This window comes from Meles meles, chromosome 6 (assembly GCF_922984935.1).
Source record: "Meles meles chromosome 6, mMelMel3.1 paternal haplotype, whole genome shotgun sequence".
NCBI lineage: Eukaryota > Metazoa > Chordata > Mammalia > Carnivora > Mustelidae > Meles > Meles meles.
The window spans coordinates 123994414-124020003 of record NC_060071.1 but is presented as its reverse complement, the minus strand read 5'-3'; the positions used below and the strand labels follow the sequence as shown (position 1 = coordinate 124020003).

Below are 25590 nucleotides of genomic sequence, written 5' to 3'. Positions count from 1 at the left end.
AATCTGTAGGATGAGAAATCTAGGCTACTAGATTAGTGTCTGATCCATGTAATGAAAAAACTCCTAAACTGGTGACTAAAAAACCTGACTTCTGTTACTATAATGGAAAGTCACAGATTCTCAGCCTGTTTTTAGAGCTAAGCCAATTCACATACTCAGAGCCCCTTGATTAAAGGAAAGGCTAAGTCCCATCGAGAAGGGTCCTGTAGCAATGCCACAATCTATCAAGTAAGTCTTTTCCCAACAGTCAGTGGTCACAAATGACTCAACTGAAGAAAAGGAAATACTCGAATGTTCAGGAATTAGTAAACAGGGGCTCTGAACTGACACTAATTCTATGGATTCTATCCAATTCCTGAATTGTAGCAGATATACTAAGGTGGATTTTAATGTTTCTAAAGATTTGTTTATTTGAGAGACAGAGAGACAGAGACCCCCACCACACTCTCACTTTCTCTCTCTCTTTCTCTGGGGCAGAAGGCGAGGAAGAGAAGCAGCTGCTGCTGAGTGTGGAGCTCGATTTGGGGTTCGATTCCACGACCCTGGAGATCATGACCTGAGCTGAAATCAAGAGCTGAATGTTTAACCAACTGAGCTATCCAGGCACCCCTAAGATGATACTAACTGTGGAAAATAAATTTAATCAGGTAGCGATGCTGACGAAGGTACTCTTCCAGATCTTTACCAGCACAAACACACACAGCCCCTAATATTTTGCATGCAGTTATTTCCCTGGTTAAGCCTTTTTTTATCCACCCCCAGTTTGTAAGGACCACCAGAGCAGTCTGCTTTTACCTGGCTTGTATCTGTGCACACCTTCAAAGCCTTGCCTCAGGGCTATTCAACTCTCCTGTTCTTTTTTGTTTGTTTGTTTGCCACAATATAGTCCACAGAGATCCTGATCATCTTGACATTCCACAAAACATCTCAATGGTCCACTACATTGATGACATTATGCAGAATGGATCTGGGGAGCAGGAAGCAACAAGCACTTTAGGTGTCTTAGATGTAAGTGATCAAGAGAGTGGAAGATAATTACCACAAAAATTAAGGGGCCTGCCACCTCAGTGAAGCTTCTGAGGATCCAATGATATGGAATATGTCAAGATACTCCCTTTAAGGTGAAAGGCTGCTACACCTTCCAAAACCTACCACAAACAAAAGGAGTAAAATGCCTGTTATGCCTTTTAGAAGCCTATATATTTGAGTGTCGTGCTTCTACTCATTTATCAAGTCACTTAAAAGGCTTCCAGGGACCAGAACAAGAGGGGCAAGCTGATCTTTCACTTGGGCCTTATAATGTAGCAAATTCACTGATATTCTAAGTGTCTGTGGTAAACAGGGATGCTACATGAAGCCTCTGGAAAGCTATTAAAGGAGAACTATACTGCAGACCTCTTAGATTTGGGAGAAAAATCCATACCCTCCTTTACAGATAACTATTTTCCCTTTGCGAGAGTGTTTTGGCCTTGCTACTAGACCTGGGTAGAGAGTAAATGCCTATCTATCCTAGCTATGGGTTATCAGGTGACTATGTGTCATAAGCTTCCTATCATGAATTGCAAGTTACATGACCAACCTAGCCATAGACTGGGTGTGCAGAGCAGCAATCTATGATCAAATGGAAATGGTATATAAAAGACCAGTCTTTCACATATCCGGAAGTCAAGAGTAACCTGCATGAACAAGCGGCTCAGAATCCAACAATAATCCCTGCTACAATCTCTCTTCTCTCTCTCAATCTATACCCATGGCCTCATGGGTATTCATTAATGACCAATTGGCTGAGGAAGACAAAACTTGAGCCAGATTTACAGATGTTCCTCTACAGTATATGTTGGTAGCCCCACTCAGGGGTGACCCTGAAGGATAGCAGTAAAGGTAAAATTTCACAATGGGCAGCACTTGGAGCAGTACATTTGGTTTTCCACTTCTGTGGTGAGAGATGACCAGATGGACAAATTTACACAGACTCACTACCATCTATTAACTATTTGGATGATCAGTTGAGGACTGTATTCTTTCAGGATTAGAAGATTAGAGATTAGAGACAAGGAAATCTGGAAAATGAAACTTTCAGAAAGGGTAAAAGATATGAAGACTTTGTGTCCTACGGAATGCCAAATAAAAAGTGTCCACTAAGGACAAAAAAATATGAAATGAGTAGCAGAAGAAGGAAGTCAGAGATATCAACCACAGTCCATAACCAGTTATGGAAATAAGGACTATACAGAAATGCTTATTATGTGTATACATAAACTATTTACTTTTTAAAAAATATTTTATACAAATTTGTCGGTGGTTAAACTTTACCATTTAGTCTCAAGGTAACAGAATATTCAGTAAGACTATGACTAAATTTGATAGTAATGAACATAGTCAGCAATGGATACAGTGACTGTTGGAACTGTGTGTCTTCTAATTTGGGGGAGAGGGTGAGAATTTCTTCACTTGTACCAGTGGTATCTGCATCTCTTTGGTTAGAAACTTCTTGGGTAGGGATGCCTGGGTGGCTCGGTTGGTTAAGCCTCTGCCTTTGGCTCAGGTCATGATCCTAGGGACCGAGGATCAAGTCCTGCATCGGGCTCCTCAGTCAGCAGGGAGCCTGCTTCTCCCTCTGCTTGCTACTCCCCCTACTCGTGTGCTCTGATTTTCTGACAAATAAATAAAATCTTTAAAAAAAGAGAAACTTTTGGGCTAGAAAATAAATAAATAAAGTTTCTGGCCCTTAGGAGAACATCAAGTGGTTGGGAGTTATTTGGGTTATGGGGTAACCAAAACAAAAAATAAAGGTTCTCGTCCTTAGCCAGAACCTCAAGTGGTTGGAGTTATTTGGTTTATGGGGTAACCCAAACCTTCATTACCAAATGATGTGAAATCTCAGTATCTCTACCTGTTTTTTTTCCCCTGGTTGCTGTTCCATTAAGTTTTACCATTGGTCATGACAGACCATAAAACATCCCAGTGAATCCTTCTGGGTTCCAGATACAGTCCCCTTTGCCCTTAGTGTGTAGGAATAACTCAGTTTCCTCTCTGCAATTGGGATCGATCACTCCAGCCAGAGAGTAAGAGCCCCTTACTCTGTTTGTTGTTTCACTGGCATAAGGAGCCCAACATGACCAGGTGGCATTTCTCTTCCAGTTCAGAGAAAGCATTATGTCCTCTGATAAAGGAATTCTCCCTGCTCTTGGGAAATAAGACTAAATCAGCAGAGCTCAGTACGTTAATTCTGTGGTTATAACAAAGTTCAAGTATTTGTAAAAAGATACATATGGGTGCTAATTACACAAAGGGGTAGTCTGTGCCAGTTATTACTTTATTGCCTTTTAGTTCTAAATTTACTATTCTTATGGCCCGTAGAAGGCTTTTTGCCTTTTGCCAGCTAACTGATACAAGCCTTTGCCAATAGAGGGTGCTAGAAAGACACTACAAGTTCAAAGCAGGAGAAAGGGACTCTTCATACAGTGTTAGATTTTACCTACTGAGCCAGAGCACTGATATGTGGGGAGCCTGGAGCATTCCCCAGTGGGGGCAGTACTCAGAGTCCCCTAGCGAGATCCTCCACCAACACAGTAAGGGCCCTAATGATACAGCTGTGATTTTCAGCCTCTAGCGAGATGCCCTGCTAAGACAGCAGCAGCCCTCACTGTAAAACAGCATTTTCCCTGGGTTAAGCTCTTCTCCAAGCAGTGGTCTCACCACCAGCTCTGGCCTGCACCTCTGGCAAGCTTTTCCTTCACCAGTGACCATTCTTTCTCTGTTCCACTGAGACCTACACTCTTCCGCAAGCTTCTTCACCACTGACAGACGGAGTGTTAGGATGGGACTCAGTCTTTCCAAACATGTCTGCATCTCCTTTAAATTCTTTCTTTGTTCATTCTCCCTCAGCTAACTAGGGCTAGTAGCTGTATAGCCTGTCTCCTAACTGTACAAAAACCAACATAATCACACAAAGTGTAAGTGAACAAATGAAACAGGAAAGGCCAGGGAAACCCTGGTAGCATTTTTATATGTAGAGAGCAGGAAGACGAGGGAGGGTCAGTTAAGGGAAAAAAAAAGAAGTTAATAAAGTAGAAGGGGGAAAAGACATGCATGGGTTTCAGAGCCAAGTGAAGAATGCATTTCAGAAAAGAAGGAATGACCAGTTACATCAAAAACTACTGTGAGGTGGGTAAGGGGAGGACCCAGAGCTGACTAAGAGATTGGCAGCAGTTTCAATGGACCAAAAGCCTAACTGGAGTGGTTTGTGAAGCAAATGTCATGTGAAAACAGAGAAGTGAGCATCACCTATGTGGAGGAGTTCTGCCACAAAGGACAGTAGAGAAACAAAAGGGTAGAAAGACTAGTTATCGCAACAACTGCACATTTTATTCAAACCTATTCAGCTGGTTGGGGGCAGGCATAGAGCAGGGGGAAAGTTGAGTTTGAGTAAACATTAACATAATAAGCATCCTTTCAAATGCATAGCTGAGTTTATTAAAAACTAAAAAAAATTCCCCAGGCATGAAAAATAAATAGAGGGCAGAAAACTATAGTAAAATAAAGCCAAAGCTGCCCAGCAGGCATAGGAGACTAGTCTTGCTCCTGGGCCTGCTGGATAAAAATAGAATCTTTGAAGGATTATACAGTCATTATATTCATACAGTACTGGTTTTCAAGTTCTAGGTTACTTTTAAGTTCCAAAATACCAGTACTGAAGATGTAAGACATTATTTCCAAATTTTAAAATAATCTGGTAACTACATTGTTAGCATCTTAAGTTATTTAGAGTTATATTATTTTCCGACCTCTCTCAAGCTTTATGGAGATGACAGTCAACTAAGCAAAGTTTCAACTGTATGAATAATTCTTACTCTAGTTCAAAGACTTTTTCTAGAAGTGAATGTGAACATTGGATCAGCTTCCTAGAGTTTTGCCATTACAAATTACCACAAACTGGGTGGCTTAAAACAAAAGAAATCTCTTCTCTCACAGTTTTGGAAGCTAAAGTCTGAAATCAAGGTGTTGGCAGGAGTATGCTCCTTCTGAAAGTTCTAGGAAGGAATCTTTCTTGCCTCTCCCTGCCTTCTGGAGTTTGCCATCAGTTCTCTATGCTCATTGGCTTGTAGATGCATCAGCTCAATTTCTGCCCGTTATTACATCACATTCTCCCTTTGTATCTGTGTTTCTGTGTCTTCACATAGCCTTCTTATAAGAACACATACCAGTCATTTAATATAGAGCCCATCCTAATCCAGTAAGACCTCAGAGAATCCCTACAGGTAAAGAAAGCCCAATTAAACATAAACTTACAATCCAAATTTTCAAGCACAAAAGAAAATGGTACACCAGGAGGGAGTCAGCAGGAAAACAACCCCTAAACACCAGAAAGAAAAACACGGCATAATCAGACACCCTAAAGGGTGTCAGATAACTAGATTTTATATTCTTTATCTGATAGGTAAAGATTAAAGATCTAAGAGAGAAAAGCTAAAACATTAACAAGGAATGACATGTTATAAAAAAAAACTAAGGTAATTTGAAAACAAAATTTCTAAATATGAGAATATTCAAAATCAAATACCTAAAAAGTTACACAGCAGATGTGAAAGAGAAAGCTGTTAATTACTCAGCCATCAAGAAGAATGAAATCTTGCCATTTGAAATGACATGGATGGAGCTAGAGAGTATTATACTAAGTAAAATAAGTCAAAGAAAGAAAAATACCATATGATTTCATTCACATGTGGAATTTAACAAAAACAAATAAGCAGAGAGAAATAGAGGCAAAACAAAAAACACACTATACAAATAAGATCACACAAGACAAAAGTGCATATATGAAAAAAGACATTGTAGGCAAATGGAAACCAAAAGAATTCTGGGCAACCATACTTTTATCAGACAAAAGAGACTTTAAAATAAAGACTGTAATAAGAGACAAAGAAGGTCAACACATAATGATAAAGGGGTGAATGCAACAAAGAACGTATCACTTGTTAATATTTATGTACCCAACAGAAGAACACTTAAACATAAAAAGCAATTATTAACAGATCTAAAGGGAGAAGTAGACAGCAATATAATAATAGTAGGAGTCCTTTAATACCACATTCACATCAATGGATAGATCATCTAGACAGAAAATTAATAAGGAAACACTGGCCTTTAATGTCATGTTACATGAGATGGGCTTAACAGATAGTTACAGAAGATCCATCCAAAAACAAGAGAGTATACATTCTTCTCAAGTGCACATGGAACATTTTCCAAGACAAATCAATGTTAGGCCACAGAACAAGTATTAATAAATCTAGGAGGACTAAAATCATATCAAGCATCTATTCCAAACACAACAGTATGAAACTGAAACTAGAAATTAATTACATAAAGAAAACTGGAAAATTCGCAAAAACACAGAGATTAAACGACATGCTACTAAACCACCAATGGGTTAAAGAAGAACTTAAAAGAGAAATTTAAAAAAAATACTGAGATAGGGACGCCTGGGTAGCTCAGTGGGTTAAGCTGCTACCTTCGGCTCAGGTCATGATCCCAGGGTCCTGGGACTGAGTCCTGCATGGACTACTTGCTCAGCAGGGAGCCTGCTTCTCTCTCCACCTCTGCCTGCCTCTCTGCCTGCCTGTGTGCTCTCTCTCTCTCTCCTTCCCTCTGACAAATAAATAAATAAAATATAAAAAAAAAATACTGAGATAAACAAAAATGGAAATGTAACTTACCAAAATTTATGAGATAGAGTAAAACAGTTCTTTTTCTTTTTAAAAAATTTTTTATTTCTTATTTTTTTATAAACATATAATGTATTTTTATCCCCAAGGGTACAGGTCTGTGAATCACCAGGTTTACACACTTCACAGCACTCACGATAGCACATACCCTCCCCAATGTCCATAACCCCCCTCCCCCTCTCCCAACCCTACCTCCCCCCAGCAACCCTCAGTTTGTTTTGTGAAATTAAGAGTCACTTATGGTTTGTCTCCCTCCCAATCCCATCTTGTTTCATTTATTCTTCTCCTATCCTCTTAACCCCCCATGTTGAATCTCCACATCCTCATATCAGGGACATCAATGATAGTTGTTTTTCAAGTTGATTGACTTATTTCACTAAGCATGATACCCTCTAGTTCCATCCACGTCGTCACAAATGGCAAGATTTCATTTCTTTTGATGGCTGCATAGTATTCCATTGTGTATATATACCACATCTTCTTTGTCCATTCATCTGTTGATGCACATCTACGTTCTTTCCATAGTTTGGCTATTGTAGACATTGCTGCTATAAACATTCGGGTGCACATGCCCCTTCGGATCACTACGTTTGTATCTTTAGGGTAAATACCCAGTAGTGCAGTTGCTGGGTCATAGGGTAGTTCTATTTTCAACATTTTGAGGAACCTCCATGCTGTTTTCCAGAGTGGTTGCACCAGCTTGCATTCCCACCAACAGTGGAGGAGGGTTCCCCTTTCTCCGCATCCTTGCCAGCATCTGTCATTTCCTGACTTGTTAATTATAGCCATTCTGACTGGTGTGAGGTGATATCTCATTGTGGTTTTGATTTGTATTTCCCTGATGCCGGGGGATGTGGAGCACTTTTTCATGTGTCTGTTGGCCATCTGGATGTCTTCTTTGCAGAAATGTCTGTTCATGTCCTCTGCCCATTTCTTGATTGGATTGTTCGTTCTTTGGGTGTTGAGTTTACTAAGTTCCTTATAGATTTTGGACACTAGCCCTTTATCTGATATGTCGATTGCAAATATCTTCTCCCATTCTGTCAGTTGTCTTTTGGTTTTGTTAACTGTTTCCTTTGCTGTGCAAAAGCTTTTGATCTTGATGAAATCCCAATAGTTCACTTTTGCCCTTGCTTCCCTTGCCTTTGCCGATGTTCCTAGGAAGATGTTGCTGCGGCTGAGGTCGAAGAGGTTTCTGCCTGCATTCTCCTCAAGGATTTTGATGGTTTCCTTTCTCACATTGAGGTCCTTCATCCATTTTGAGTCTATTTTTGTGTGTGCTGTAAGGAAGTGGTCCAATTTTCCCAGCACCATTTATTGAAGAGGCTATCTTTTTTCCATTGGACATTCTTTCCTGCTTTGTCGAAGATTAGTTGACCATAGAGTTGAGGGTCTATTTCTGGGCTCTCCATTCTGTTCCATTGATCTATGTGTCTGGTTTTGTGCCAGACCATGCTGTTTTGATGATGACAGCTTTGTAATAGAGCTTGTAGTCCAGAATTGTGATGCCACCAACGTTGGCTTTCTTTTTCAGTATTCCTTTGGCTATTCGAGGTCTTTTCTGGTTCCATATAAATTTTAGGATTATTTGTTCCATTTCCTTGAAAAAAATGGATGGGATTTTGATAGGGATTGCATTAAACGTGTAGATTGCTTTAGGTAGCATAGACATTTTCACAATATTTATTCTTCCAATCCAGGAGCATGGAATATTTTTCCATTTCTTTGTGTCTTCCTCAATTTCTTTCATGAGTACTTTATATTTTCTGCATATAGATTCTTAGCCTCTTTGGTTAGGTTTATTCCTAGGTATCTTATAGTTTTGGGTACAATTGTAAATGGGATTGACTCCTTAATTTCTATTTCTTCTGTCTTGTTGGTGTAGAGAAATGCAACTGATTTCTGTGCATTGATTTTATATCCTGACACTTTACTGAATTCCTGTACAAGTTCTAGCAGTATTGGAGTGGAGTCTTTTGGGTTTTCCACATATAGTATCATATCATCTGTGAAGAGTGATAGTTTGACTTCTTCTTTGCCGATTTTGATGCCTTTAATTTCCTTTTGTTGTCTGATTGCTGAGGCTAGGACTTCTAGTACTATGTGGAATAGCAGTGGTGATAATGGACATCCCTGCCGTGTTCCTGACCTTAGTGGAAATGCTTTCAGTTTTTCTCCATTGAGAATGATATTTGCGGTGGGTTTTTCATAGATGGTTTTGATAATATTGAGGTATGTGCCCTCTATCCCTACACTTTGAAGAGTTTTGATCAGGAAGGGATGCTGTACTTTGTCAAATGCTTTTTCAGCATCTATTGAGAGTATCATATGGTTCTTATTCTTTCTTTTATTAATGTGTTGTATCACATGGATTGATTTGCGGATGTTGAACCAACCTTGCAGCCCTGGAATAAATCCCACTTGGTCGTGGTGAATAATCCTTTTAATGTACTGTTGAATCTTTTTTTAAGTATTTATTTATTTGACAGAGAGAGATCACAAGTAGACAGGCAGGCAGAGAGAAAGAGAGGGAAGCAGGCTCGCCACTGAGCAGAGAGCCCGATGTGGGACTCGATCCCAGGACCCTGAGATCATGACCTGAGCCGAAGGCAGCGGCTTAACCCACTGAGCCACCCAGGTGCCCCAGTACTGTTGAATCTTATTGGCTAGTATTTTGGTGAGAATTTTTGCATCTGTGTTCATCAAGGATATTGGTCTGTGGTTCTCTTTTTTGACGGGATCCTTGTCTGGTATTGGGATCAAGGTGATGCTAAAATGAGTTTGGAAGTTTTCCTTCCATTTCTATTTTTGGAACAGTTTCAGGACAATAGGAATCAGTTCTTCTTTAAATGTTTGGTAGAATTCCCCTGGGAAGCCGTCTGGTCCTGGGCTTTTGTCTGGAGATTTTTGATGACTGTTTCAATCTCCTTACTGGTTATGGGCCTGTTCAGGTTTTCTATTTCTTCCTGGTTCAGTTGTGGTAGTTTATATGTCTTTAGCAATGCATCCATTTCTTCCAGATTGTCAAATTTGTTGGCGTAGAGTTGCTCATAGTATGTTCTTATAATTGTCTGTATTTCTTTGGTGTTAGTTGTGATCTCTCCTCTTTCATTCATGATTTTATTTATTTGGGTCCTTTCTCTTTTCTTTTTGATGAGTCTGGCCAGGGGTTTATCAATCTTATTGATTCTTTCAAAGAACCAGCTCCTAGTTTCGTTGATTTGTTCTATTGTTTTTTTGGTTTCTATTTCATTGATTTCTGCTCTGATCTTTATGATTTCTCTTCTCCTGCTGGGTTTAGGGTTTCTTTCTTGTTCTTTCTCCAGCTCCTTTAGGTGTAGGGTTAGGTTGTGTACTTGAGACCTTTCTTGTTTCTTGAGAAAGGCTCGTACCACTACATATTTTCCTCTCAGGACTGCCTTTGTTGTGTCCCACAGATTTTGAACCATTGTGTTTTCATTATCATTTGTTTCCATGAATTTTTTCAATTCTTCTTTAATTTCCTGGTTGACCCATTCATTCTTTAGAAGGATGCTGTTTAGTCTCCATGTATTTGGGTTCTTTCCAAATTTCCTCTTTTGATTGAGTTCTAGCTTCAGAGTGTTGTGGTCTGAAAATATGCAGGGAATGATCCTAATCTTTTGATACCAGTTGAGACCTGATTTAGGACCCAGGATGTGATCTATTCTGGAGAATGTTCCAGGTTCACTAGAGAAGAATGTGTATTCTGTTGCTTTGGGATGGAATGTTCTGAATATATCTGTGATGTCCATCTGGTCCAGTGTGTCATTTAAGGCCTTTATTTCCTTGTTGATCTTTTGCTTGGATGATGTGTCCATTTCAGTGAGGGGAGTGTTAAAGTCCCCTACTATTATTGTATTATTATTGATGTGTTTCTTTGATTTTGTTATTAATTGGTTTATATAGTTGGCTGCTCCCACGTTAGGGGCATAGATATTTAAAATTGTTAGATCTTCTTGTTGGACAGACCCTTTGAGTAGGATATAGTGTCCTTCCTTATCTCTTATTATAGTCTTTGGCTTAAAATCTAATTGATCTGATATAAGGATTACCACCCAGCTTTCTTCTGATGTCCATTAGCATGGTAAATTGTTTTCCATCCCCTCACTTTAAATCTGGAGGCGTCTTCTCATCTAAAATGAGTTTCTTGTAGGCAATATATAGATGGGTTTTGTTTTTTTATCCATTCTGATACCCTGTGTCTTTTGATTGGGGCATTTAGCCCATTAACATTCAGGGTAACTATTGAGAGATATGAATTTAGCGCCATTATATTGCCTGTAAGGTGACTGTTCCTGTATATTGTCTCTGTACCTTTCTGTACCTTTCTGATCTACTACTTTTAGGCTCTCTCTCTGCTTAGACCTTGCGGGACCTGGGACCACGATGACTCCACGTGGGCTTCACCCGGTTTAGCCTCTGGAGCGATGTCCCTCAGTGGAACAGACTTTTAAAAGTCCTGATTTTGTGCTTCATTGCTCTGCCACTTGCCGGGAGCCGGCCGCTCCCCCCACAGTCTATCTTCCTGTCGTTTTGGATTCACTTCTCCGCCAGTCCTACCTTTCAGAAATTGGTTGATTTTCTGTTTCTAGAATTGCTGTTCTTCTTCTCTTAGATCTCCCGTTAGATTTGTAGGTTTTTGCAATGTTTAGATAAGCTATCTAGGTGATCTCCTGCTACCTGATATAGTCTCAGCCTGCTACTTCTCCGCCATCTTGACTCCTCCGAGTAAAACAGTTCTAAGAGGTAAGTTCATAGTGATAAATGCCTACTTCAAGAAACAAACAAAAAAATCTGAACTAAACAACCTAGCTTTATGCCTGAAGGAACTAGGAACAAAAAAAGAACTGAAGGCCAAATTTAATAGAAGAAAGGAAATATAGGGGGCACCTGGGTGGCTCAATGGGTTAAGCCACTGCGTTAAGCCACTGCCTTTAGCTTGGGTCATGATCTCAGGGTCCTGGGATCGAGACCCACATGGGCTCTCTGCTCAGCAGGGAGCCTGGGTTTCTCTCTCTCTGCCTGCCTCTCTGTTTTCTTGTGATCTTTCTCTGTCAAATAAGTAAAATCTTTTTTTAAAAACAAAAGGAAATAAAGATTCGAACAGAAATAAATAGAAATTAAAAATAGAAAAATCAAACTAAGAGCTGGTTCTTTGAGAAGACAAATAAAATTGACAAACCTTTAGCTAGACTCACCAAGAAAAAAGAGATGACTCAAAATCAGAAGTGAAAGAGGTTACAACTGATACCACAGAATAGAAAGGATCCTCCCTGATATGAGAAAGTTGAGAGGCAGAGTCGGGGATTTGGGGGTAGGGAAGGAATAAATGAAACAAGATAGGATCAGGAGGGAGACAAACCATAAGTGACTCTTAATCTCACAAAACAAACTGAGGGTTGTTGAGGGCTGGGGGTTATGGATAGGGTGGCTGGGCTATGGACATTGGGTAGGGTATGTGCTATGGTGAGTGCTATGAAATGTGTAAGCCTGATGATTGACAGACCTGTATCCCGGGCAAATAATACATTATATGTTAATAAATATAATAAAAGTATATACATATATTTAAAAAAAAACAAGGAAAGGATCCTAAGAGACTACTATGAACAAGTATTTACCAACAACTGACAACCCAGAACAAGTGGATAAATTCCTAAAAACATACAACCTGCCAAGACGAAATCATGATGAAACAGAAAATCTGAACAGACTGATTACTAGCAAGGAGAATAAGTCAGTCATCAAAAATCTTCCAATGAATAAAAGTTCAAGACAGATGGAGTCACTGGTGAATTCTACCCAATACCTAAGGAAGAATACCAATCCTTCTCAAACTCTTCTGAAAAATAGAAGAGGGAAGAAATCTTCCAAACATATTTCACAAGGCCAACATTACCTTAATACCAAAATCAGACAAGATGCCACAAAAAAGGAAAATTACAGGTTAATATCTTTGATGACCACAGATGCAAAAATCCTCCACAAAGTGTTAGCAAACTGAATTCAGTAATACGTTAAAAGGAACATACAGCATGATCAAGTGGGATTTATTCCAGGAATGCAAGGATGGTTCAACATATACACATCAGTCAAAGTGAAACACTACCATTAGCAAAATGAAGGACAGCAGTGCCTGGGTGGCTCAGTTAACCAACCAATTCTTGATTTCAGCTCAGGTCATGATCTCAGGGTTGTGAAATTGAGCCCCATGCCAGACTCCATAAGATTCTCTCCCTTCTTCTTCTGCCCTCCCCACAACCTCTTTCTCTCAAAAAAAAAAAAAAAAAAAAAAAGGATAAATATCATGATCATCTCATCAGATGCAGAAAAAGCATTTGACAAAATTAAACTGTTCTTAATAAAAACTCTCAACAAAGTGGGTATAGAAGGAGGCTACCTCAACGTAATAAAGGCCACCTATAACAAGGGCACAGCTAACATCATACTCAATGCTGAAAGGCTGACATGTTTTCCTCTAAGATCAGGAACAAGGGGTGCTGGGTGGCTCAGTGGGTTAAAGCCTCTGCCTTCAGCTCAGGTCATGATCTCAGGGTCCTGGAATGGAGCCCCACATCAGGCTGTCTGCTCAGCACGGAGCCTGCTCCCAATCTTCTGCCCCCCTCCCTGCCTACTCGTGATCTCTGTCAAATAAATAAGTAAAATCTTAAAAAAAAAAAAAAATTAAGATCAGGAACAAGACAAGCATGTCTACTCTTGCCACTTTTATTCCTAGCAAGAGAAGGGCAGCACAGTGTGTGTGTGTGTGTGTGTGTATGTAGAAAAGGCATCCAAATTAGAAAGTAAAATGTCAGTATTTGCAGGTGACACATCACATACAGAAAATTCTATGACTCCCTCAAAAACTGTCAGAATAAAATTCAGTAAAGTTGCAGACTACAAAAACAATAATCTGTTGCATTTCTTTATAATAACAAACTACAAGAAAGAAATTAAGAAAACAATCCCATTTATAACTGTATTAAAAAAACAAACAAGGGGCGCCTGGGTGGCTCAGTGGATTAAGCCACTGCCTTCGGCTCAGGTCATGATCTCAGGGTCCTGGGATCGAGCCCCACGTCGGGCTCTCTGCTCCGCAGGGAGCCTGCTTCCTCCTCTCTCTCTGCCTGCCTCTCTGCCTAGTTGTGATTTCTCTCTGTTAAATAAATAAAATATTTAAAAAACAAACAAACAAACAAACAACCTAGGAATAAATTTAACAGGGAGGTGAAAGACCTATATATTGAAACCTATTAAGACATTAATGAAAGAAATTAAAGACAACAAAATAAATGAAGAGATATTCTGTGCTCACAGATTGAAAGAATTAACATTGTTAAAATGTCCATATCACCCACAGCAAAATACAGATTCAATGCAATCCCTATCAAAATTCCAATGATATTGAGATGCCTGGCTGGTTCAGTTACTAGAGCATGGAACTCTCAACATCAGGGTAGTGAGTTCAAGCACCATGCTAGGCATGGAGTCTACTTAAAAAATTCCAGTGGTATTTTTCACAGAAATAGAATGCTCCTAAAGTGTGTATGGCACCACAAAAGACCCTGAGTAGCCAAAGCAATTTCTGAGAATGGACAAAGCTGGAGGCATCACAATCCCTGATTTCAAACTGTATTATAAAGCTAAAGTAATTAAAACAGTATGATACTGGCATAGAGACAACACATAGATCAAAGGAAATGAATAAAAGCCCAGAAATAAATCCAGAAATATAAGGTCAAATAATTTAAGACAAAGAAGCCAAGAATATACAATGGAGAAAGGATGGGCTCTTCGATAAACTGTTAGGAAAACTGGACAGGCACATGCACTAAGAATGAAACTGGACCACTATCTTACATTCACAAAAGTTAACCTAAAAGAAAACTAAGACCTGAAACCATAAGACTCCTAGAAGAAAACACAGGCAGTAATATGCTTCTTGACATAGGTCTTGCTGATTTTTTAAAAATCTAACACCAAAATCAAACACAACAAAAGCAAAAATCAACAAGTGGGACTACATCAAGCTAAAAAGTTTCTGGACAGCAAAGGAAATCAATGAAAAGGCAACCTATCAAGTGGGAGAAAACAGCTGCAGATCATCTATCTGTTTAGGGGCTATTATTCAAAATATATAAGGAACTGCTACAACTCAATAGTGAAAAAACAATCCAATTTAAAAATGGGCAGAAGCTCTGAATAGATATTTGTCCAAAGAAGACCTACAGATGGCCAACAGGTACATGAAAAGAAGCCTGATATCGTTAATCATCTGGGAAATGCAAATCAAAACCACAATAAAATATACCTCATATCTATTAGAATGGCTATTATCAAAGACAAAAAATAACAAGTGTTGGCAAGAATGTAGGGAAAACAAACCTCATGCACTGCTGTGGGAATGTAAACTGGTGCAGCCAGTACAAAAAACAGCGTGGATGTTCCCACAAAAATTAAAAATAGAACTACCATATAATGCAGCAATTCCACTCCTGGGTATTTAACTGAAAAAAATAAAACCAATAATTTGAAAGGATAGATGCATTCCCATGTTCATTGCTGCATTATATTCAATAGTAAGGATAAGTAATAATCTAAATGTCCACTGATGGAGGAACGGATAAAGAAATTATGGTATACAATGGAATTTAATTCAGCCATGAAAACAAATGAAATCTTGCCATTTCTGACAACATGGATGGACCTCAGGGTATCACCGAAGTGAAATAAGTCAGACAGAGACAGACAAATACTCTATGATCTCTTTTATATGCAGAATCTCAAACAAAACAAAAAACCAAGCTCATAGATACCAAGAATAGATTGGTGGTTTACTAGAGTTGTGGAAGGGGTGGGGAAAAAAATTGGGGTTTGATTATAATTAAAAGCTAAGGTCAAGGAGTACAGGTTTCTAACAGAAACTTCTAATACATCATTACACAGAAAAGTGTGAAAGGTTAGCAATATTTAGAAAATACTTGCTTTATAGACATTAACATTACAGATATTATTAGTTCATGTTACATTTTTATACTTCTGGTTATTCCATAACTTGTTACCATAAAATGAAATCATTTGCTTGGCAAAATTCTCATAGGACAATCTACATTAACTATAATGACTTTTTTTTTTTTTTTAAGATCTATTTATTTGAGAGTGAGTGAGTGCAAGCAAGCAGGGGAGGGGTCAGGAGAAAGGGAGATAGCATCCTCAAGCAGACTTCATGTTCAGCAGGAAGCCTGACATGGGGGGCTCAATCTCAGCACCCTGAGCTGAAATCAAGACTTAACTGAGCCATCCAGGTGCCCCTATAATGACTTAATTTTATAAAATGTTAAACCTCAGCATTGTAATAGTTGTATATTCATTTGAGAACAGTATTTGGTTACTAAATGTTTGAAGGAGATAACTGTTTCATAATATTTAAACCATTAGGACTTCAGTAATTTTGTAGTTAACTCAACTAGTATAAAACCACATGTTACTCTTTGAAGTTAAGAAAATCCATCTACTTTCCTTTTTTTAAGGTTTTAATTTAAATTTCAATTAACAGGCTAATACTAGTTTCAAGTGTACAATATGGTGATTCAACACTTACATATAACTCCTGTGCTCATCAAAACAAGTGCACTCCTTAATTCCCATCACCTACTTAACCCATTCTCCCATCCACCTCCATTCTGGATCCTCCATTCTCCATCAGTTTGTACTCTATAGTTAAGAGCCTGTTTCTGGGTTTGCCTCTCTCGTTTTATTTCCCTTTGCTCATTTGCTTCTTAAATTCCACATGTAAATGGAATTACATGGTATTTATCTTTCTGACTGCCTTATTTCGCTTAGTGTAATACACCTAGCTCCATCCAGGTTGTTGCAAATGGCAAGATTTCATTTTTTTCCTATGGCTAATATTCCATTGTGTGTGTGTGTGTGTGTGTGTGTGTATATATATATACTACATCTTCTTTATTTACTCATTAGTTGATAGATACTTCAACTATAATTTGGCTATCATTTATAATGCTGCTATAAACTTTGTATGTATTGAATTAGGGTTTTTGTATTCTTTGGGTAAATACCTAGTAGTGCAATTGCTGGATCACAGAGTAGTTCTATTTTTAACTACTGAGGAACCTCCATACTGCTTTTCACAGTGGCTCTACCAGTTTGCAGTCCCACCAACAGTGCAAGAGGGTTCCCCTCACCTATTTTCCTTTTGAATCAATGGTGACAAAAATAAAAGAGGAGAATATTTAAAAACAAACACACAGAATTATGTCTTTTCTCCACAACATAATATGAAGATCTATTCCTAGGAGCAGCCAATAATACTGGAAGATAATTTTTTCCAGGTCTGATACAAGAGATAAATCTACAAATTCAGGAAGCACAACAAACCCTAAACAGAATAAGTTAAAAATGAAGCACCATACATGATAATGTTATTAAACTACAGAACTATAGAATAAAACAAGAGAACAAAGGAAATGAGGGGAATAACTCTCAAGCAGAACTCCAGAAGCAGTTAAATTAGCATTAAAGAGTAAAAAAAAAAAAACAAAAAAACATAATCAGTAACAGTATACCAAAGGCAGAGAGGGAGGTGGTAATAATTCACCCAGAGTGGCAAAACACCATCTATCAAAAATTTTAAAACAATAAAAATAAAGCCGAATAAAAATCAGTTTGCTTTTTAGGGAGAGTGGGAAGTACAAGCTTCCAGTTATGGAGTAAGTCAGTCACAGGGATGAAAGCATATGGAATACAGTCAATACTACTGTAATAGTCTTGTATAGTGATAGATGGTAGTACATTGCAGTGAGCAGAGCATAATGTATAGAGAAGTTGAATTGCTATGTTGTATACGTATAACTAATGTAACATTGTGTGTGAACTATACATTAACAACAAAAAAATAAACTTGCTTTTTAAGAATTGCAATGTCAGGGGTGCCTGGGTAGCTCAGTCAAAAGTGGCCAACTCCTGGTTTTTGCTCAGATCATGATTTCAGGATCCTGGGATGGAACCCCATATCAGGCTATGTGCTCAGCAGGGAGTCTGCTTGAGGACTCTCTGTCTCCCTCTGCCCCTCCCCCTGCGTGTGAATGAGCACACACACTCTTTCTCAAAATAAAACAATTTTTTTTAAAGATTTTATTTATTTATTTGACATACAAAGATCACAAGTAGGCAGAGAGGCAGGCAGAGAGGCAGGCAGAGAGAGAGGAAGGGAAGCAGGCTCCCTGCCGAGCAGAGAGCCCGATGCGGGGCTCGATCCCAGAACCCTGGGATCATGACCTGAGCTGAAGGCAGAGGCTCTAACCCACTGAGCCACCCAGGCGCCCCAATAAAACAATTTTTTTTAAAAAGATGAATTACAATGTCAGTGATACTTTTTCTGGTGCAACAGAATACTTGGAATGCCACTGGCTCAAAGAAGTCTTTATTAAAGAAACTCTAAGACTGTATTTTTTTTTCCTTAGGATTTTATTTATTTTTTTGATAGAGATCACAAGTAGGCAGTGAGGCAGGCAGAAGGTGGGGGGGAAGCAGGCCACCACTGAGCAGGGAGCCTGATGTGGGGCTCAATTCCAAGATCCTGGGATCATGACCTGAGCTGAAGGCAGAGGCTTTAACCCACTGAGCTACCCAGGCGCCCCTAAGACTGTATTTTAGGAAAAAAAAATGATAAAAGAAAAAATATCTGAGATACAAGAAGAAAATATGAACAAAGAAATGTATAAGCATAGATAAAGCTAAGTAAACACTGACTGCGTTAAATAATAATACCCAATTGAAGAGGAGTTAAAAAATTTTTTCAAAAATTAAAGACAGAACTACCACATAATGCAGTTATTCCATTCCTGAGTACTTATCTGAAGAAAATGAAAACACTTATTCAAAAAAAGGTATATGTACCCCCATGTTTATTGCATCATTATTTACAATAATCAAGATACAGAAACAACGTTAAGTGCCCAATGATGGAAAAATGGATAAAGAAAATGCTGTGTAAACACACACACAACAGAATATTACTCAGCCATAAAAATGAATGACAATTTGCCAATACCATACCATCTGATATGTGGGATCTAAAACAAAAACAAAACAAAAACACACACACCAAGCTTATAGATATAAAGAACAAGATTGGTGATTGCTACTGGCAGGAGGGCCAACTGGGTGAGGGAATCAAAATGTACAAACGTCCAGTTATAAAATCAGTAAGTCATGGGGATATAATGTACATCATGATGACTATAGTTAATAATACTGTATTGTGTATTTGAAAGTTGTTAAAAAAGGAGATCTTAAAAGTTCTCATCATTGGGGCGCCTGGGTGGCTGAGTGGGTTAAGCCTCTGCCTTCGACTCAGGTCATATCTCGGGGTCCTGGGATTGAGCCCCACATCTGGCTCTCTGCTTAGTGGGGAGCCTGCTTCCCCCCTCTCTCTGACTGTCTCTTGGCCTAGTTGTGATCTTTCTGTCAAAGAAATAAAATCTTAAAAAAAAATTTTTAAAAAGTAGATAAAAAAAAGTTCTCATCATAAAAAAACATTTTGTAACTATGTATGGCAATGGATGTTAACCAGATTTACTGTAATGATCACAATATATTTCATAATATATTTCACAATATATACAAATATTAGATCATTATGTTGTACACCTGAAAGTAATATGCTGTATGTCAATTATACTTCAATTAAAAAAAGAAAGTTAAAAAAAAAAAAAGAAAAAATATGAAGGGCATTAAAAGCAAGTATGTTCAAATTTGACTGAGAAGGATTTCTGATGGCCTTGTGAAGAAAAGAATATTTGGTACCATGATTTCCTGTGTAGACAAAGGTGTGACTATGGCTTTGTCATTTTACTGTAAACCTTCATGTGGAAAATTCAATACAGAACTACTGAGATAATATTTGGTAATCTTTTCTAGTTTTCAGGGAGAAAAATCCACCAAAGAATGAAACATCCATAACTCAAAAGAGAGAGAGAGAGAAGGGGCAATGACTGGTGTTCAATTATTCTAGAGGTTGTGATTAATTTTAGATTTTTAGTTAAGTATAAATATTAAATATAGTAACACTAAAAAAAGAGAACAGACTCTAATTTTTAAGTCAATAGATGAAATAAAAACAAATTACAAATTCATGTTACTTAAGTTCAACTTGGCCCTTACTATGGCCTGACAATCCTTTCCCTCATCTGCTGATTCTCACTTCTTATAGTCACAATTTCCAAACTTTTCAACAAGATCTCCTCCTACAATGCCTCCATGCTATAAAATAACATTCCCTACCAGCTCACTAAGAAATTCAAAGTTATCTGTACATCCTTAATTGCCCCAGGTTAATAATATCTGCCTTGCTCTAAAAATGGCACCTCTTATCTCTCTAAATGGACAGGCTAGCTTGATTTGATACTTACAAATGTGCTCAGTTCTGTTTCACCCTAAAACGTCCTCCCTTCAATTCTGCTACCTCTTTTTAAATTAAGGCCTTTCTTCTTAGTCATAAAGGGTGGAAAATTTATCTTCTATTTTCTTCCTACATTCCTGTATTTTTTCTTTCCAACATAACACTGCTAACTGGCTCAGGATAGGTATGATCAGATGAGGTGCCATAAAGCAAAGATTGGGTATAATTAATTTTCTTTATATATTATCATGAGCAAGCATACATGGAATAAATATTAAGATCTTTTTTATATACCTACTATTGCTTTCTTACATTTGTGAGGGTTGGAAAACTGTGACAACTTATTCTATATTCAAGCCTGAGAGCCTCTTACCCTTTTTCAGTTTCCGGACAGCCAACATACAATGACTAGGAGAGAGATCCCATATTCTTAAGGTTTTATCATCACTTACAGTAGCACAGATGGGCAGATAAGGATGTGTAGCCAAACCCCACACCTCTCCTTCCATGTGTCCCTACAAAGAGAACACAGTTAAGATCAATTTAACCTAAATATATGTGTATTTAGAAGAAAACTACAGACAACAACTGATAATATATAATGATAGGATAATACTACAGTAATCTAATAAAACTTTTCTTTTTATCTTTGGACTATACCTTAAAATGCTTTTGTATCAACCTTCTCTTCATAATTACAATATAAGCAAGTTAGTGTCAAAATTAGTTTAAAAATCCTGAAATTTCACTGAGTGGAGAAAATAGGAGTTGGCTGCCTTGGAATGTTAAAAATTGCCATACAGGAGGAACTCTGTGCATTCAAGAGTAAAGAGCACTATAGACCTACTCCCCAGTCAAACTGATGAAATGTAAAAAAAAATTTTAAGGTCTCTGAAAATGGTTCCAAGGAGTTATGACAAAAGAAAATTTATTCAAAAAATCTGCTAAAATCTGGTAAGAACAATCAGAATTTTGCAGTATTTGAACCGAGACCCACTCCTTTCCTGCCTCGTTCCAACTCACCGACTTGAAAAGTCCACACCAGCCTGATGTAACCAAGAACACAGAGTATGGGCACACTCTTTCCCTACCCCCTAATCTAATGGGCTATCTTCGAAGAAGGAGCAGATGACTGGCATTTCATCTTGCCCCCAGCTACCTGCTAGAGGTTAAATCCTTGATGAATTCCCTTCTGCCCACCCCCTTATTCTGAGATGGAGGCTCTACATTGGGAGTCATGCCACTAAGAATACAGGGCTTTAATACGATCCAAGAAGACTTAAGGCTACTACTCCCCACTACTCCCACCCTAAACTGAGCACTCAGCTTCTAAACCAAGGGACACTCAGAAAGGAGCACTCCATTGCCCTCACCCTCAACTCCAGAGCCTTGGATCAGAGATTGTGCCTGGAGGAAGAAGCAAGCAGTAAAACAGCTCCTAATCTCTTCTCGAAGGAAATGACTACATTATTACATAGTGTAGGAAAGTTTAAGCCTAAAGATGCTTTTGAAAACAATGAAGGTTATGATGAAAGGTACTTGGTACTTATTATTTATATACTTGGTACTTAATATTTATATAAGCTAAACAGAAGGCCAGTGAATTTGTCCAACAGAACCAGGGTAATCTCAGGGGAGAATGCTTCAAGTCAAAATAAATCTCAAACACTAATCTAGGGAATGGATGTCCATTTTAGGGAGCCTGGATTTGATCGGTTTGATCTGTTGGACAATTTATGCTCTGAGGCAAATTTTGAGAACAGTAGAGCAATCAGTCAGCAATGTAATGGACTTAGTGGCTGGGTATGGCCAGGGAAAAAGACTTATCAAAGAGGAGAGAACACTTCCCGAATCATTTTATGGAGCCAAGGAGTCTGATAGCAAAATCAGACAGACATCACAAAGAAACTATAGACCAATTATCCCTTTTATACAGTATGTGGATGCTAAAATCCTTAAAAATAACAAAGATTCCAACACAAAGAAAAACAATCATACACCACAACCAACTGGGGTTTATCCCAGGAATGCAAGGTTGGTTTAAAAGGTGAAAACCAATTAATGTAATATCCCTTATCAATAGAATAAAATAAAAACTACATGATCATCTCTCAATAGACAAAGAAAAAGCATTTGACAAAGGACATACTGTTTCCTGATAAAAACTAGCATCAAACTAGGAACAGAAGAGTAATTCTTCAATCTGATAAAGAACATCTATGGAAAATCCAGTTAACATTAAACTTAATGATAAGGAGTTGTGACTTCAAGCCTCATCTTGGGTGTAGAGATTAAACATAATGGTAAAATATTGGATGCTCCCTCCCTAAAATTAGAAACAAGACAAGGATGTTCTCACTACTTCCAGTCTACAATGTACTGAAGATTCCAGCCAGGATAATTAGGCAAGAAAAAGACGTAACAGGCATTCTGATTGGAAAGGGAATAGTAAAACTATATTTACAGCTCATATGATCTTATGTTGAGAAAATCTGAAAAATCCACTAAAAAACTATTAGAATAAATGAGGTCTATTATTAAAAAAAAACAACAAACTATGAGATCTCTATATTGTAAACTATAAAACTATTGGAAAAAGTTAAAGATCTAAAAAAAAAAGAGATCCCATGTTCACTGATGTAATTTAATATTAAGAGATGCCACTCCCCAAACTGATCCACAGAACACTATTACAAAGACTGCTGTACATGTTTTTTCTTAATACATCTGAATGTATTTCTGTTGTGTGCATACATCTACATACTTTTTTAATTCCAGTGTAGATAATCATACAGTGTTAGTTTCAGGTGTACAACAGAGTGATTCAACAGTTCTATATATTACTCAGTGCTCACCAAGGTAAGTGTATTCTTTTTTTTTTCCCCAAAGATTTTATTTATTTATTTGTCAGAAAGAGAGAGAGAAAGCACACAAGCAGGCAGAGAAGCAGGCAGAGAGGCAGGCGGAGGCGGAGAGAGAGGCAGGCTCCCTGCTGAGGAGGAGCCTGATGCGGGGCTCGATCCTAGAACCCTGGGATCATGACCTGAGCCGAAGGCAGCAGCTTAACCCACTGAGCCACCCAGGCGCCCCTCTCTGATTGGTTTATTTTGCTTAGCATTATACTCTCTAGCTCTATCCATGTTGCTATCTAGCAAATGGCAAGATTCATTTTTTTTTAAATATTTTTATTTGACAGAGAGAGACACAGCAAGAGAAGGAACACAAGCAGGGGGAGTGGGAGAAAGAGAAGCAGGGTTCCTGCTGAGCAGGGAGCCTGATGCAGCGATCCATCCCAGGACCCTGGGGTCATGACCTGAGCCAAAGGCAGAGGTTAAACTACTGAGCCACCTAGGTGTGCCTAGCTTTCATTCTTTTTTATGGCTGAATAATATTCCACCATGTGCAGGCATGTGTATATGTATATATATACATTTTTTATACATTCATCTATTGATGGATACTTTGGTTGCTTCCACAATTTGGATACTGTAAATAATGCTGCAATAAACATAGGGTGTATGTACCTCTTCAAATGAGTGTTTTTGCATTCTTAAGTTAAATACCCTGTAGTGTGATTACTGAATCACAGGGTAGTTCTAGTTTTAATTTTCTGAGGAACCTCCATGCTGCTTTCCAGAGTGGCTGTCCCAGCTTGTATTCCCACCAACAGTGCACAAGTGTTCCTTCTATTCCACATCCTTGCCAATGCTTGTTGTTTCTTGAGTTTTTTATTTTAGCCATTCTGACAGGTGGGATGTGATATCTATCTCATTGTGGTTTTGATTTGTATTTCCCTGTATGTCTCTACACTTTTAAATATTATAGTTTTATATTACCTCATTTCTAGCATGAAGTTTCTCAACAATTTCTGTACTATTTTGCAGTTGTTTTTTTCTTCTAGATGATTTTTAAAAACTCTTCCCAGAATTTCTGAAAATTTTCATTTGGATTTGGTTTATGATCATACAGAATTTATAAATTATTTAGATCTTTTAGATCTTTAGTAATACTTCATAGCTTTCTTAACACTGATCTTGCATATTTTTTCCTGGTTATTGTATAGCTTTCTTTTTCATTTCTTCAAAAATTTTTGGTTTTTTGTACCATATTTTCTACCATTTTTGTACCATATTTTCTAACTTATTGCTGATTTGAAGAAATGCTATTGATTTTTACATGTTGATTCTGAATCTCACTTTACAGGACTCCCCAATTTGTTCTAATGATTTTTCAGTTTATTTGCTGGAATACCCAAGATACAGAGTTATAATATCTGCAAATACTGACAGTCTTATCCATTTGTTTCCAGTGCTTACCCTTCATAATGTTTTTCTGAATTGGCTAAGACCTCACACACAATTTTGGACAATAATGGTCAGAATGATATCCTTGTCTTGTTTCTGATATTTAGGAGAGAGACAACAGATGTTTAAAATCTTACACACTATAATAAACATAAAAAAAAAGGATGTCATTTATCACTTCAAACCTTTTCTTACAATTATAAAATTGCCTGTGTTTTTGAAAAGTTCTGTCCATAGATTCATCTGTAAAAGTATACTCGTACTGATATTTTCTAAAAGATCATAAACATGTTAAACACCATGACTCCATCATCTTTTTATTTCAAAGGAATATTATGTGACAAGTTCAAGAGTAAGACACCAAATTTGGACAATAAATTTAATATATAATGTTTTGTTTTTGCTTACAAATTCCCCTTGGCACATTATATTAGGATTTTATATTAACATTAAGGTACGTGCAGTGTTCTCGTCTATGTGTACTCTGTGTTGTTTTAACAGAAGTGAGGTGGGAGGAAAGTGGGGTTGGAGAAGAAATAAGTCTGTAATAAGAAAGAACATAATTCTTTTTCAGAATAAAGGTAAACTCAAAATTGGTGTTACTATATAGAGTTGCAGGAGGACAACTTTTCAGTAGGGTAGATCCTACCTCATTTGCTGTGTTTTATAGTATTGATTTGTCTTCCTACTTTCAGAAAAACAATACATATAGGAAATTTACAACTAAAAAATTAATACAGCTTTCCTGATAAAAACGTTAAGGATCAGCTGATCCTGCTCCATCATTTTTTATTTCTACCATACAAAAGTTTACATTGCTAGTTTTTTATTATTAACATTTTCACTGACAAGTGTTTTCAGCAATAACATTTTTAGCATATGTTCATTTATTTTTTAAATTAGAAACTTAATAATGAAAATAAAGACTTTCAAATAAAAACAACGGCCTGACATTGAACAAATATACTTCAAATAAAAATAAATATGAAATAAAGTGACTTGGTTTAATTAATTACAACTGTTTTTTCTTTTCATTGGTTTCTTGTTTTATGATAAGAAATTACTTAAAATAATGGCACTTACTCCACATGATAACATGTGTATTTATTTACTG

The 25590-nt window shown here is 37.6% G+C and overlaps 1 protein-coding gene across 5 annotated transcripts in view; it reads right to left on the bottom strand.

The window, feature by feature from the left end:
- EML5 (EMAP like 5) overlaps positions 1–25590 on the bottom strand; it is a 183202-nt gene that overhangs the window by 56858 nt on the left and 100754 nt on the right. For all 5 annotated transcript variants that reach the window (XR_006818654.1, XM_046007940.1, XM_046007941.1 and 2 more), the window contains exon 21: positions 20546–20687. Coding sequence is in view for 4 of the 5 variants with exons in the window: in XM_046007940.1 (XP_045863896.1) it covers positions 20546–20687 (142 nt within the window). In the remaining variant the exon portion in view is untranslated. The remainder of the gene's footprint in view (positions 1–20545; positions 20688–25590) is intronic.